This window comes from Takifugu rubripes, chromosome 19, assembly GCF_901000725.2.
Source record: "Takifugu rubripes chromosome 19, fTakRub1.2, whole genome shotgun sequence".
Lineage (NCBI taxonomy): Eukaryota > Metazoa > Chordata > Actinopteri > Tetraodontiformes > Tetraodontidae > Takifugu > Takifugu rubripes.
Genome location: NC_042303.1, coordinates 3,469,634 through 3,485,832, shown reverse-complemented (window position 1 = coordinate 3,485,832; position 16,199 = coordinate 3,469,634). Strand labels below are relative to the sequence as shown.

The following is a 16,199-nucleotide window of genomic DNA, read 5'->3' as shown; positions in this document are numbered from 1 at the left end:
TGTTCAATGGTGTTAATGAAAGAAAAACACCCTTTGGCAACTTTAAATTGCAGCTTAGTCCAACTCAATGTGTGCACTGACCATTTGTAAAAGAAAGTCTTTTGTTAAAAAATGAACAAATTAGATGGTAGATGTGGAGTCTGGCTTACCCTTGATACAAATGACACAAATGTCAAGTCCCGAACCTTAAATCTGTAGTTAACACATGTTCCTGTTAATAAATAACACTGCATGGCAGCTGAGTGGATTTGTAGGTTCAATGAACAGTTTGTTCCAAATTCTCATGGAGGTTTTTAAGATAGATTCGTTGGTTTAGCAACGACGACTTCGTCACTGGAATTTAATTTCCTAAAATCTGGTCTGTTTGATTTTGTTCCTCGCTTTTAATCGCGAACCGAGGGGTTGGATGCACTCCGGAGTGGAAGTGATGGGGCCAGTGAACGCACCCTGCTGCCCCAGTTCCAGTATGGCGGTCGGCTCTTGCGGAGGAGGACAACTTCTTCTAGATTCCTTCCAGAAAACTGTCGGGAGGCGGCGGCTCTAAGTTCTAGCCGGGGCGGAACCCTAATCTGGACGGAGATAAAGAACGACAGCGGAACTTGTGGGTTTACCGAGTTTGTTTCTGGAGGAGAAGTGGGCTGGTGCCGTGCGTGTGGAGCTGCAGTCAAGAAACTCCTGATTTTTTCCGCGTCTGTTGCTGCTCTCACTGTCAGTTAGCCGGTTAGCGCACCACCTCCGTGCTAATCTCCCCTCGCATAGCTCGGTTTTAGTCAAAAGACTGGATATTTTGTCACTTTAATTGATCTGGAGGACAGGGATGGCATTTCGCCTCCGGCTGGTAAACGGACTGGTTGAGAATGGTGGGTAGAAAACATTTTCGAACCTGGATGATAAGTTTGTCTACACTCATTAGCTTAGCCTAGCTTAGCTTGTTGGTACTACGCCAGAAATCGTTGACCGAGAGTTAGCGCTTTGCTTGGTCATTAGCAAGCTAGCCAATTAGCATCTTAGTTGCACAATAAGAGCTGTTAATCTCCCGGTCATTCCTCCTCCTTGTTTGGAAGCCGCTACACTGAACCGATTTTAGATGACGAACCCAAACTGTCTTAATCTCAGGGGTATTTTTGCTCGTCTGTCCTGCTGGGTATCGGTCTTATAGGTGTTCTCTGGAGGAGTGGTAACGCTATGTAGCTGCTTCTCTGTATCAGGGCAATAGTGTCATCCAGGTTGCGACGGGTTTTGAATGAAGCATAAATTAAGTGCAGCATAGTACTGGAAGGTGTGTGGACCGTGGCAGCTTCCCCGTTGGTGTTTGTGTGTGCGTGCCTGTGATTAGCTTGCTGCATGGCAAGATTTCAATCGAAAGCGCTCCAGGTCCCTCAGAACCGTGTATGATCTACATCTTCTGGTGTCATGTATTGAAATCGCATGCAATCGGCTACATCTGCGGGGAGCTAAAGCTCGGGTCCGTGCTGGCTGACCGTCTTCCTTGGCCTGCCTCAGCACAGGAACAGTTTGATGGACGTGGAAAGCTGTTTGCCAGACTGTCACAGCCATACTCAGTCATGTGCGTCTTGACACACACCAGCGGGGTTTGGACATAGCTGCTGTCGGATGCAAGTGTCGCTATGTAGCTTTGGTCACAGAAGGGAGTGTCTTGTGTGTTTTTTGTTTTATATACCTGTTAGTCATTCTAAGCAGAAGATTATTATTATTTTTACCAAAGTTGTGTGGTCCGGGCTGTGTGCAGTGAACCATGTTTCATAGTTAGTGCTCCGAGGACTCCAGAGCTCTGTCTGCACGGGTCATTGATACTTTAGATTATTCTTTGGGGATTGCAACAGACGTCCGTCACTCTGGATCAAGAAAACGCTTCCCTCGTGTCTGGTTGGAGTAGCACACTCAAGCCCAATTCAATGCCTTCTGCACTGGCCGTGTTCGCCTGCCGACCCAACTCGCACCCGTTCCAGGAGCGACACGTGTACCTGGATGAGCCGGTCAAGATTGGCAGGTCCGTGGCTCGGTGTCGTCCAGCCCAGAACAATGCCACCTTTGACTGCAAGGTGCTGTCCAGGAATCATGCACTTGTCTGGTTCGACCACAAAACTGGCAAGGTAAGAGGAGGTAACGGCGCGCCCGGTTCTCAACCATTATAGTTCACATACTGGTGACAAAAGTGATTTCCTTACTAATGTTCTGGTCTTGTTTACAACATGAAATCATGCCTGATCAGATTCTGCAGGTAAAGCCCGCTCACCTCAAGCATGCTGGCTGTAATCGGTGAACCTAAAGCATAATCCCAATAGCGAAGAGAAAATATTCTTAACACTTTTAATTATGAGTAGAGAAGCAGCCAAAAAGAACAAAACATGTCTCAACAGGAGGCTGCACAATAGTTATCTGAAAATATTTATGATTTAGCAATCTAAAGCTTGTAGGAACTGTCTAGTTTCCATTCACTCCAAACCAGAATTAAAAAAAAAAAAATATATATCAGGGCCTTCTGATTCGGTCCGAATATACTGTAATTTTCCAAACATGAAAGCTTTCAGGGATATTTTGCTTCCATGGCCTCTTTTGGCCCATTTTTATTCCAAGCATCCAGGATGAAATAGCTGTCATAATATGAAATATTGTCTTTAACGCCCTCCCGTCCAGTAAGTAGTGACTTTAGCACCATAGTTGGAGCTCCGACAGGTCGGCTCTGCCACATTCATCGGTCTCGGCTTCGTGACGGTGATTGTGTGTCGACACGGCGGATGTTCCATCGAGCCGAGGTCGCTCACTTATCAGGGTGGGCGGTTCTTGTGGGGCTGGTAAACCCAGGATCCAGGTTAGTCTGCAAACTATCCTTGAGGTTTAAATGACATTGAAGCTTGGAAATAAAAGCTGTTAAACTCTGCTTTTGGGATCGGTCACCAAGATCAAAGTCAAATTTACGTTACACTTCACATGCTCCAAATCATTGGTTCACCCGGTTTGTCTGAACAACTAAAGTATAAGATGAAAGTTTATTTTTGGAAAATAGAAACTTCACAATCCAAGTGTGGGGAAAATAGGCTCCTAAATGTTTTAATATTGCAGAAAATAGCACACTTAAATATATATAACTGTGTCATCAATAAAAAATGTCATGTATTTATGGAGAACTGTGTGTTTAGTGTTAGCCTCTTATTTCTGAAATGTGATGGAGGTGGAGGAACGCGTAGCTCTTTGGTGTGGCACCCTTCGCAGCCACTGCAGAGCAGGTTAAGCAGGCTGAGATTACCTAACCGCCTAGTGCACGGAGACCTTAAAATCCTGTGTGTGTGGACACAGCAGAAGCTATTTCTGACATCATCCATTCCCCTCGCCAGGAACCAAACACGTGCCGTCACCAGCATTACACACGCTAACAAGCACCAGAGGATTCCTCCGCCAGTGAGTCTACTTAACCAGCGGAACACTCGTTTCTCTGTCAGGCTTCAGGTCATTTATTAGCTCCACATTCCAACGGTTCACTTACTTTTCCCACTGGCGCCGCGAGGTGTTTATGGTTGTCGTCGGTATAGATGCGAAAGTGCACAATCTTGTTAGGCTTCGACCTGGATCAGAGCATCCAGGCTCTTTTTTGTTTTTTTTTTTGACACTGTCATAGAGTACATACCTGCACTACACTGTAAATACCTGTTATGCTGTTGTGTTGATCAACAGATGGCGTTATAGGAAGAGGGTGCAGGGTAGGCTTTGATACTGGGGAGCACCACTCCACCCAGTGTTGGCTGTTGGTCGGTCGGTAGATGATTGGTGGTAGCAACAAACGAGCTAAAGTCATTATCTGTCTGCAGTGAGCACTGTTGTTGTTGTGATCATTGAGGATAAAACCTGTTTTCATCGTATTTGACCATGTGATCGATGGCGGACACAATGGTGGCCTCACCCGTGCTTCACCTGTGCTTCACCTGTGCTTCACCTGTGCTTCACCTGTGCTCACAGGCTCCTTCTATATCACAATTGATGATGGGTGTGAGCACGTGCACTGCCAGGAATTCTGGAAAGCAAGGCAGTGTCACTTTTTGCATTGAGCCATATACATTTTTTACCATTTGACAGGAATAGTGGTTTTATGTACAGTTACTTTAACAGGTCACTACACACACACACACACAGACCTGAGTGCTCTTATCACTGTTATCTAACAGAAAATTCCAAGTTTTCCCTGCTTTCCTGACAGGGACTCTTTACTGTTGGTTTAATGTCAGGACATATTGAAACATTTTCAAATGTGTCCATGAATGATCTCACTCCTCCAGGTTGTTGGATCGTTCTAGACTAGAGGGATTGGATTTGCTGTTTGTTGAGCGTCTTGATGTAGCCGGTGGTCCTGGTCTTGAGTCTCTCTGCTGGCGCCTCTGGTCGTGTTAGAATAATCAACAATCAAGATTTATTTAAGTACCTTTGTGGGCCTTTAAAGGTTTGGAATAGCCTGTTGCTGTAGGCTCAATCAGAGCCTACTGGATTACCGTATTTTCACAACCATAAGGCGCACTGTATTATAGGGCGCACCTTCAATTAACGGCCTATTTTAGAACTATTTTCATACACAGGGCGCACCGTGTTATAACGCGCATAGCATAGAAACTTCGTAGTGCCTGTGGTTTCATGACGCATTCACTAGATCGAGCTGCGCTAAAGGGAATGTCAATAAAACAGTCAGATAAGTCAGTCAAACTTTATTAATAGAATACAAACCGGCGTTCTCACAACTCCATTCACTCCCAAAATGAATAAACAGCTGTTTTATTATTTTTCCCGAGTGACGTAGTGTAACAGTTCGTTCAATAACAGTGAGTTATAGTTAGTTATAACAGGCAGTGCAACATTTTTATCACAAGTGGATAGTGGAGTTTAATAAATCTTCGATTTAGTGCAACATTTTTATCACGTAGTACCGTTGCGGTAAATCAAACGTTAGCGCAAACACAATATACGGTAACTCGAACTCTCGAAGTAGTGCAAAGCAATAGCAATATAACAATAGCAATATAACAACGTTGTTCAAATGGTAATGTCCATATTCACAGTATGACCAGCCAACACACAAAAGAAACACGTAAAGCTCACTTTATCAGTTCATTGGTCATCCAGGAATCCCTCGAATTTCTCTTCTTCAGTGTCCGAATTGAACAGTTGTGCGAATATGGCATCCAACATGGCCGGCTCCGTCTCGTCAAAGTCGTCATCAGGGTCAGTGTCGCTGGTGTTGTCTGGCATTTCAGTCACAATCCCTGCCTTCCTGAAAGCTCGGACCATGGTTGAGACTGATATATCAGCCCAGGCATTTACGATCCACTGGCAGATAGTGGCGTATGTTGCTCGGCGTTGTCTCCCCGTCTTGGTGAACATGTGTTCGCCTTCCGTCATCCACCACTCCCACGCAGTTCTCAGTCTAGCTTTGAATGCCCTGTTGACGCCAATATCTAGCTGCTGGAGTTCCTTTGTCAATCCACCCGGAATGACGGCAAGAACTGAATTAGTGCGCTTCACTTGGTTTTTACACCATCGGTGATATGGGCGCGCATGGAGTGGCAGATCAATAGGGACGGTGCTGCGTGAAAAAAGCCACCCGGTCTCAGGATGTAAATTTCTCTCAGCCACTCACTCATCTTTTCTTCATCCATCCATCCCTTCTAGTTAGCTTTGATGGTTACGCCGGCTGGAAAGTTTTCTTTTGGCACAGTCTTCCTTTTGAAAATAACCATGGGTGGAAGTTTCTGGCCATTAGCCTGGCAGGCGAGAACTACGGTGAAGGATGCCTTCTTATTCCCTGTGGTGCGAACATTCACCACGTGCTCCCGTTTTGTCCACAGTGCGGTTCACAGGAATATCAAAGGTGAGTGGAACCTCGTCCATGTTGATTATGTGTTCTGGCTGGATCTTTTTTCCAGTGATGTTGTTTCTGCAGTATGCACGGAAAGTGGCCAACTTTTCTTGGTAGTCTTCAGGCAGTTCCTAGTTCGTGTGCTGATGGAGAGGTGACGTCTTTTGATAAACCGAAAGCACCAAGAAGGACCGCCTCTAAATTCATTTATGTTCAGTCTGCTAGCGCTGTTGCCTTCATTCGAATAGTGACTGTAGAGACACTTCTACTTGCTGCTCTCTGTTCAACAACCCACTGTTCAAGTTTGTCCTCCAACTGTGGCCATCTTGCTTTGTTTCCTCGGAAGCTCCGTTGAGTCTTCTTTACCTGGCGCAGGTCGTCTTGTTGCTTCCTCCACTTCCGCACCATTGATTCGTTCACGTTAAATTCTCTTGCTGCTGCTCTATTTCCGTGTTCAACTGCGTGACTGATAGCCTTCAGTTTGAACTCTGCGTCGTAAGCGTGTCTCTTGCAAGGAGCCATTTTGGGGTCTTTAGACACAGGAATGGTTTGGGACTGGACTAGAATTCCTGTTTATTGCTCTTACTGCTGTTACTTTGGCCACGCCTACTGACTACGGTAGCCACGATTAACCAATATTACCGTAATCCATACAAAAGGCGCACTGGGTTAAAAGGTGCACCGTCGATTTTTTTTTTTTTTTTTTTAGAAAATTCTAGGCTTTTAGGTGCGCCTTATAGTCGTGAAAATACGGTAAATTAGATTATTGTAGACCTACTTTACTGGAATCTGTTGCAGCTATCTGCTGTCGCTCAGGCAGGATTCTTCATTGGGACTTGATCATTTGTCACTTGAGTTGATCAAAGCTATCGTGAAATATTTCTAGAAGGGAGGAAATGAGAATGTGCTAGATCTTTGGGAGCTAGAACGTTGCTTATTTGGAGCTGAGTTCTGTGCTGCTGCATCAACTGGGCAGATATGTGTGGGACAGTGTTGGAGCTAAATTTGTCTCTTCCTCCGTCTGTCGCTCCGCTGTAAGTCTTATGAACACCACGCCGGGGTCTGTAGCATGTCAGCGTCGGCTGCCGAAGTGTTCAGAGAATTTTAAAAGTGAAAAGAAAGACGGGGAAACTCCAGGCTGCAGTTATAGCACAGATGGCTGAAGGGTGCGATCCGCGTTTAGCCTGGTGGTTTAGACAGGTACCAGTTTAACATACCGAGATCTGAGCTTCTGTGAAGGCCGTGTAATTACAATTCAAAATGAGTTTGTGTTATTCAGTGTTAGTGGTTTATGCTAAACGGAAGAGATGAATGAGCTTTTGCCTTTATTCAACAACCGTGTGAACCTTAATACACTTTTGCTTTTTTATCTTTTTGTCATTTAGGTGGTTTGTCTTTCTTTTTTCCATAAACAAGGGATCCCTCCCCCAACACAGTGTAGTCGGGAGCTTTTTAAAGACAGGTATTGATAGTGTAACACCTGGCCAAGCACAGTGCTTGCTGGTATTTGGAGATTCTATGGATCATTGTGGCACGGACCTTATTTGCCCTAAATACATATTTCCACAGATAGAAAAGCCAATATTAGTGTTAGTCATTTCTCTTGTTTTTATATGGATTCCCAAATCGCCATCTTGCCTCCGCTCAGCAGCAGTGTTGATCAGACAAGTCACGGCTTGCTTCTTCCAGCATGACCAGCTCATTAACGTGGTTTGGAAATAGCTCCTGCTGGAGTTCAAGGCCGGGAATGTGACCAGACTTGCCCAAAGTATTTTTTTTGTCATACTTTTTAAAGTATCTAATTGAGATCCCTGAGTATGTGTCTGTAATGATTGTCAGCTGATGAAGATGCGCTGCTGCTATTTTACAGTGGTACCCTTAAAAACATAGCTGTATAATCCCGCTACATCTTATCTGCTCTTGCTGCATTACTAATGTTGGAGTAAGAACCTAGCATTGTGTCGTACTGTCAAAGTCCCCAATGTTTTTATTCAATCTCATTAATCAGGGAAAATATATATTTTTACAAGCCAGGGTTCAGTAAAAAGTCAAAGAAGGAAGATTTATATGCATGTTAAAATGATGTAAATCTGTTTTGACAGTAGGGGCAGGATTGCCGGTCCACCATAGGGATGGAGGTGTTGGAGGACATTCTGATCATGGAGAAGTGATCAGTTAAGGGCTGTATAGGTCAGTCAAGATGGGTGTGTTGAGCTCTGTCTACTGCCAAGACTAGCGACAATTGGCTCATGAGCATCAGAAGTGGACCACGAAAGTGTCCTGTTCCTATGACTTGGACAGCTGGGGATGCACCATGGTCATAAAGAAAGCTGGTGGAGGCAGTGTGACGCTTTGGGTAATGTCGAGCTGGGAAGCCTTGGGGCCTGTCATCCATGTGGACGTTATGACCTGCACCGCTTGTAGACCGCGTTACCCTGTCATGGCAACAACATTCTCTAATGGCTGTGGCCTCTTGCAGCAGGATTATGCTCCCTCCCTCCCTCCCTTTTTTTTTAGGTGCGCACCAATGACTATGGTGTTGACTTCATCTCCAAACTCCGCATGTTGGAATGTGCTTGACCAACCAGCGTAGCTCAGGTGGTAGTATTGTCCCAGGCCTCTGCGTACATGTTGAAATGTCCTCGAGCAAGGCACTGAAAATAGCTCCCAAAGCTGTATCGTCAGTGTTTGAATGTGTACGGTTACTCCTGGATCCTGATTGGTTGTCCTGCCATCCGCGAGGGTGAAAGGGTGAATGCAGCCCTGCAATGCAAAGATGACCTGTCAAGCTCTGTATTAATACACTCCATTACCTAAAGAGGGTCCATTCATCTGTGGAAGCCTGCTAAAATTCTTTTTAGGTCATCTCGTCACTAATGCAAATAAAGAGATGAATCAACACTAGTCTTGTCTACAAATTCACTAAAATTTAATGTTCAAAGGATCAAAATTTAAGATTTTTTAAATAAAAAAACTACTTTGGGAATGATGTTATCTGTTCCCTGAAATGCAGGGTAACATATGGTAAACACATTGGTGTAGTGGTAGCAGGGCACAGGACAGAGCACTGCCGAAGCGCCATTGAGCAAGGCACCGACCAGATTGGGCCCTGCAATGAGCTGGTGACCCATCCAGGGGTGTACCCTGCCTTCACCCATATACAGCTGGGATCGGCTCCAGCGCCCTCCCCCTCCACCAACCATGTCCTTTCGTGCACATTTTACACAATAGTTATACACCGTGTAATAAAACGACAGTTGAGTGTCGCTTTGCAGAATTGTTCTCCCTTTTGTCATTTACGTTGGTAGGTGAGGTGGAAGATAAAAGCTCTGTGGGGCAAAAGGGGTTTCAAGGCTGCAGATGAGATCGTGCAGTGTGGAACAGCCTTTGTGATATCAGATTAAATCCTGATTTAAACTCCGATTTGTACAACTCGCACGTAAAAACATGTTATTGAACATTTACATATCGGTATAATCTCTTTTTCACTATTTTGCAACAATACATGACTGTTGTGTGGTGGTTTGCCGTGATCTGTGCACACATTTGTATACATCGTGCACATCGGCTTGACCTGAAAGACAAATTCTGCGATGACGCTCGCGATTCATAAGCACCATTACAATTTCAAGGAGCGCATTCTAACCTGTTGCATTTTTGTGTTTGAAGTTCTACCTGCAGGACACTAAAAGCAGCAATGGAACCTTCATCAACAGCCAGAGGTTGAGCCGTGGCTCTGAGGAGAGTCCTCCCTGTGAAGTGCTGTCTGGAGACATCATTCAGTTTGGTGTAGACGTTACTGAGAACACACGTAAAGGTATGTGCACATAATGCCACGAGCACACAGTCACATGAGTAGTCATGTTATAATATGAATGTAGCCGTTTCATCATGTTTAAAGTGACACACAATCAGTAGTGTGACTTTATTCACAAAACAACATTTCATAATTATAATTATAATATTCTGTGTATTCCAATGGACATGTATGGTCCGAAACTATCTACAGCTGACAAACTCTCTTGAGGGCTTGTTTAAGGCCATAGACAAAATGCTTCTTTTCAGCTCCACTAATATTTTTACCATCCTAAAACTGTAGTGTAGACTATTACCGTAATTTCTGGACTATAAGTCGCTACTTTTTTTCTACACTTTAAACACTGCGTCTTATTCTTATTTTTTATGTTTTTTTTCGTGGCGCATCTATCACAACTATTGTGAATCAGTCATTTTTACTAACCCTCATCAACATGGAAAATACTAGAAGAAAAGCATATGATGCTGCTTTTAAGTTAAAAGCGATCACTCTGGCGGTTGAAGAAGGAAATCGAGCTGAGGCGCGTAATCTTGGCATACATCACGGTAATCAATGGCGAGAAGGTGGAGACGCCCGCCTGAAGAACTTATCCAAAGCAAAAAGACGACAAAAGCTTTTAGATGTAAACATCGCAGGTGGCCCGAGCTTGAAAACATTCTGGAAGACTGGGTCAACACACAGAGTGCAGGCGGCCGCGGTGTTTCCACTGTACAAATCAAAAGCAATCGCCACTGCAATGAAAATAGAAGATTTTAGAGGTGGGCCATCGGGGAGTTTTAGATTGTTCATTGTTTGAGTAAAAAAGCATAAACAACGTAATTTGTGTGTAGCTGATACAAATGTATATTTCAAGGTAGCTGCATTACAGACACCGTTAGGGGAAAAAGCATTTACCGGTACAATAAATTTATGTTGCTAAGCGGATTAAATTAAAAGAAAAGTTAAAAAATCCTGACATGATCAAATTTGGATTTAAGGTCTCTGTATAAACATACAAGTGAAAAGAGTGGCTGTTGTTTCTTACCTGTCTGTTTGTCACTCGTCAGAGACTCGTCTCTTACGGTAATAAAAACATATACTGGTACTGAATGTTTTCGATCTAATTTTTCATATTACTACGTGGGATACCTGCGGCTTATAATCCGGAGCGGCTTGTATAAGTACAAAATTAATTTTCTTTCTAAAATTTGATTATGCGGCTTATAATCAGGAGCGCTCTATAGTCCAGAAATTACGGTAAACGGAGACATTGTGTGTTTGAAAATGAATCCATGGAGGAAAACCAGCCCAAACTTCACATAGTTGAGTCGCAGTCTGTAGTGTAATAAGCAACATGAAGACCAGAATCTGCTGAGGTTATTACATAGACATGTACAGTAACCTGGGCTATGGTGACTATAGCTTCACCAGCCCATTAAATTAGGCTTCAATACACATAGATGATGAATCCACAACTCCACTGAAGTCTCCTGATTTGATATGCAGGGATTTGCTCTCCTTCAGTGTGATGAAGGAGAGCTCACTTCTTCTGTCACAACAATCTAGAAACAAATAAGCCAGTGGCAAACTGGTAGAGCGTTGTTATTATCAGGGCAGTGCCCAGGCTAGTCACTGTGGAGCCTGCACACATCCCGGTTTGTTGAGGTTCCGGCTGTGTCCTCCTGATGAATCCAGCTTTGAAATATCTGATTTAGGATGATTTGCACACCAAGATCTTCAATAAGCCTTTTAAAGTCTGGTTTTATTTGGACTAAGAGATAAAGTCCCTCTAAACTCATTCAAACTGAATGATTGTGTTTCTTCATGTTGCCTGAGTAAATAATTCCAACTGCTCTCAGCAATCGGGTAGATATATCAGTTGTATTAATAAATAGACATTTATTCTATTCAGTCGATTTGAGAGCATGTTTCATTGGGTTTTTTAGTTTAACAGTGGGCAGTCTCTGTTAGTTTCATGCTATGTTACAGAAAAAACATTTAGGGTGATTTAAAATGGTTGTTTGTTTTCCAGTTACTCATGGCTGCATCGTATCTGCAATCAAACTCTTCTTACCTGATGGAAATGAGGCGCGCAGACGAAGCGAGTAAGTGTTTTAGTTGTTTAACACACAATTACAACCAAACCCAAATTAGAATCATTCTTTGAAATCCATTCTTAAATAAGATAACTCATCATCTTTCTGGACTTAACCAGTTGGACCTTTCATTATTAGTTCAGTGGCTCCTGTAAAATAAACTGTCCAGTATTTGTACTTTACTTTTTGGAGCAGTGGTCATGTGATAACATAACGTCATCGTGAAAGTTGGCAAGCGTGTGTGCGTGAGTGCATGCGTGCGTGCGTGTGTGTGTGTGTGTGTACAGTTAAATGGGCAGTAGCCCAAGAGTTGACCCAGCATGGAACTTCCTACTGTAGTGGGAGTTCCACCTGTAAGAGAAGACAGAGGAAGGGGACTCAAACGAGCATCATCAGTGGGGAAAATAACCCAAAAATAAACAATCACACACATGTTGGATCAGATGAACTGGACCTAAATGTATATATATTATATATTATGGTTTAATTTTGGTTTAATTTTTTTTACATTTTTTTTTTTTAACTGAGAGGTGTGGATTTTAGTCCAGCTTCCTGGGTGGTGTCAGAGTGAGTCAGCTGCCCTAGACAGGCTCTCTGAGCATGTTAGGTTTCGATACCTTGCTCCAGGGCACGTATAAGTCAGAAATGATCATCAGAAATGATCCAAAAGTGTTCCAGCACCTCTGCCGGTACCAAGAACCCTGCTGTATCAGTGCCAGTATTTCTTGACTGGTTACTGGTCACACTTTGTATGTGACTAGTGACCTGTCCAAGGTCACCACTCTTTTTTGGTTGTTTCTGAATTGTAAAGAAAATGTTTTCACTGCACGGTGGAATTAATGTTTCACTGACCCAAAAAAATAAATGACTTCCATTGTTTGTCAGCAGCTTGTCCTGGTGTACCTCTTGGTCCGTGTGTGGGTGGAGACTGACAGTTCAGTGAGTCAGGAAGGCATAAAGTCTCCTCACTGCTGCAGGTTGTACTCTGAAAGAAGCTTTTGAGCTGACAGAAAGTCAGACAGGATTGCAGCAGGTAGCACCAGTAAATAAAGTGTTCATCATTGTTTTCTGTAAAACCTCCTGATAAGGTGACAGTGAATGAGTTGGTGGGAAAACCTAATCTTGTCACGGAATGAATCAGACACGCTTGACACTCGCACCCTGCGCAGCACACCTTTGACTTGTGCCGTAACACGAAGGGTGCTGCTGTAGCACCGGCTGCGTTTCCTCATAGCTGGTGTCAGTAGAGGCGGAGCTACAGGAACTTGCACAAGTTCAAAGATGAGAATCCTCTGTTTTATTCAGTAAAGAGGAGGAGCAGAGACCATTAGAGAAGCCAAGTGTGTTGCGAGTTGACTATTTACGCTGCAAAAGAGAGAAATCGGCTGCCTGGTGGAAAACGGGTTGAAAATGGAAATCGGCGGATCCATTATCTTTTAATGGCTGAGTAAGGGAGTGAGAAGCCGACTGGTGAACCTTGACCTAGCCCAGATTACTGATAGACAGACTCGGGAAGAAGAGCTGGAAGGTAAATGTCTGTTGTTCAACATCTGAAGCAAGATTTGTTTGTGCTTGCTGAACCTGGTGGAACCAGTATGTTAGTCTTTTTTAAAAGGCAGGAAATAGACTACAATCTTGTGTTTTTAATTGATGTTAAAACAAATGTTTTCTTGTTTGGATCTATGTGTATGACTACTAGGTTTGTTCAACAAACGGTCACATGAAACAGGAATATGAGGAATTACTGCTGAGGTCCCTCACCAACCATCTTCCACAAGTGCACTGAGAACTTTATTCAAAGCAATAAGCATTTATTTATTCATTAATACATCTAATGAATTCGTGAATTCAGACTTGTAATTTTAAGGGCTTTTGAGTTGTCAAATCTGAGGGGAGAAATGCAAAACAACCTTTTATCATTTGCCCCTGTAGGCTCAGCGTTGGCTGGTGTGTGACTGTCATTAAACTTCTGTTAATTTTTGCTAGGCTGTGACCAAAGACCTCACACCAAGAATAAAATCTCAAGCCCCTTTATTACTCCTGAACCACGTTTGGTTGCACATGACGGTGTTTTTCTCCACCGTGGATTTAACAACCAGAAAACTGGAACAAAAATGTGCAGTAGCTGCGGTGAACTGGACGGGTTTAGAGGCCAGCCAGATGGTTCTAGTGGGGCTGATGGTCTCACGGGCTGAGGATTGGCCAGACAAGCACCATTTGAAAGGAGCCCATAATGTTCTACCAAGACCATCCAGCTTATTCTGCTGAAGATGGGACCTTGGAGCACCTCCTTATCTGATGTGGCAAAGTTCTTGGTGAAGGTTCCTCGTACTGTGACTAAGTTCAGACACTGTCTTCGGATAAAAACTGCTTTTTCTTCTGGGCCGACAAGAAGTTTCCCAAAACCGTCACAACATGCGGCCAGATATGCTGTTGAACCAAGCAAGTTGTTGGAACACACTGTCCTTTGCTAGGGTCATGTGAAGGAGGCCAGTTAGGGATTTGACTAAATTGACATAATTTATAAACGTAGCATATATGGTATAAATTGACTAGATAAATATTCTTTGAGTTTAGTTTTTGGATTTTCAGACCCTTCCACTTCAGTCTGTGACGCTGCAGCCGTCAGGTAAACTTTAAAAAAAGAAAAAGAAAAAGCCCAATTCTTTTATCTGAATACTCCAGAATGACTAAGTGAGGACAGAAGTTTTTAATACATTTTAGAAAAGTTATTAAAAATGAGGCAGTGATGTCAGTATTCAGCCTTTTACTCCGTTTTTCAGTCTTCTCTGGTTTGACGTCACAAGCTTTGCACATCTGGATTTGGCCACTCTGAAGTTCTGTCAGGTTGGATGGGAGAGGCCCTTTCAGGTGTTTCTAGATATACTTGACCAGGTTTATGTCAGAAGTCTGATGGTCCAGCATAGGCATTGTTTTTGTAGCACTTCTGCTCTAAATGAAAGCAAAAGACCTGGACCTGATGTTTCTCACACATGTGGCAGAGAATTTAAATTCCCCAAATTGTCAATTTCAATGCAAGAGGATGACAGTCAAGGATAGAAGGGCACTGCCAAGGTTTTGGAGCCAAAGCTGGGCCTGTTTCTCCACCAAGTACAGAAAAAGAACATGCAGCACATCCTCTCTGTGCACAAAATGCTTCATCTGGGGGTCAGGGACATCATGCAGCAACCAGTACGTTCCTTAGCAGCAGGGCTAAATGTCCAATGCAAAACATCTGCATATAGACGTTAAGAAACTCTTAAGTGAACTCACAGGGTCATTACTAAAATAAATACGTGTTGATTAGGTCAGAAGCTGCTTGATGTTTTGCTGTGAAATGAAATACAAGCCACCGGTTTCATCACTGGAAGAGAAATGTTGAATATATAGAGCTTTTGCTGCTGAGCGTAACGGCAGAGGCAACGGCAAAATTGACATATGCAACTGTTTTGTGAACATAAGTGCATAAACAGATCATTTAGGCAACAATTACATTATGGTGTGGTGCCCTTTAATAATGGCAGGAGGGATAATATTCCTCTTTTTGGTCACTACAGAAAAATGTAGTTGCTTGACTTCAATGCAAAATATTTCACAAGTTCGGATCGGGGAGGCGACTGCCACTTCCATCGCATCCATTTTAACACTCCCTTCCTCCGCTGAGGCTTTTCTCCAACTTGCCCCACTGGTGAGGGTGAGAGGCAGCTACTGCGATGCATTCGGGGGCCAAGCGGTGGAAGGACAAGCGGTGAAACTGAGTGACTCTTCCTATGGTTAAAGCAGGACTCTCACATAGAACATAGTACACATCTCATGAACAACAAGATTTTTGTCTTTTTCATTTCATGTGCTGCTGTCATTTGATTCTTTTAATAAGCCATGTAACTTGATCCAAGGTTTTGAACAAGCATGATATTGGTGTGTGGCCACAGCGTACCCATCTGATGTTGCTCACAGTGGTCCTCGGTGTGCTCAGGGAGCTTGTGTGTCTGCTCAGACACATGAAAAATTAGAGGGAACATTGTCGGGGGCCATTAAAAATCCATGAGGACAACTTGTGGTAAAGCTTGTGAGGAACCACTGACGTTTTTGAGTGATAAAGCTCTTAGAATGAAATACTTGAAAGGAAATATATACTTGAGGTCCCAAGTTTTGACAGTTATTGTGCAGCCAGGACATGTGGACTCGACGCTGGACAGGGGTGAGCAGCTCAGTCCTGTGAGGGTTACCGACCAGCAGGATCAGTCCTGCCATGTGTGTGGGGGGGGGGAGAAACACACCTGCTTTCACCAGGCTAGTTGGAACTGATGAGAGGACAGATATCTGTCTACCAATTGACTCTCCACAAGCCCATAATGGATCACTATGACCTGGATGAACCTGATGATATATAGAATGTAATTTTAAAAGTCTAGTATTCAGGTGTCATTGATGGACTTCTGAGCTG

General features: G+C 43.5%; 1 protein-coding gene across 9 annotated transcripts in view; it reads left to right on the top strand.

Moving 5' to 3' along the window:
- The first annotated feature begins 268 nt into the window (after positions 1-268).
- slmapa (sarcolemma associated protein a) overlaps positions 269-16,199 on the top strand; it is a 32,204-nt gene continuing 16,273 nt past the window's right edge. For 2 of the 9 annotated variants that reach the window (XM_029826333.1, XM_011613617.2), the window contains exons 1-3: positions 272-2,114; positions 9,530-9,677; positions 11,689-11,761. In XM_029826333.1, coding sequence (XP_029682193.1) covers positions 1,917-2,114; positions 9,530-9,677; positions 11,689-11,761 — 419 coding nt within the window. In that variant the 5' untranslated portion in view covers positions 272-1,916. Of the gene's footprint in view, positions 2,115-9,529; positions 9,678-11,688; positions 11,762-12,576; positions 13,281-16,199 lie in introns of those variants that run through there. The other 7 variants (XM_011613618.2, XM_011613616.2, XM_011613619.2 and 4 more) reach the window with 5 other exon arrangements.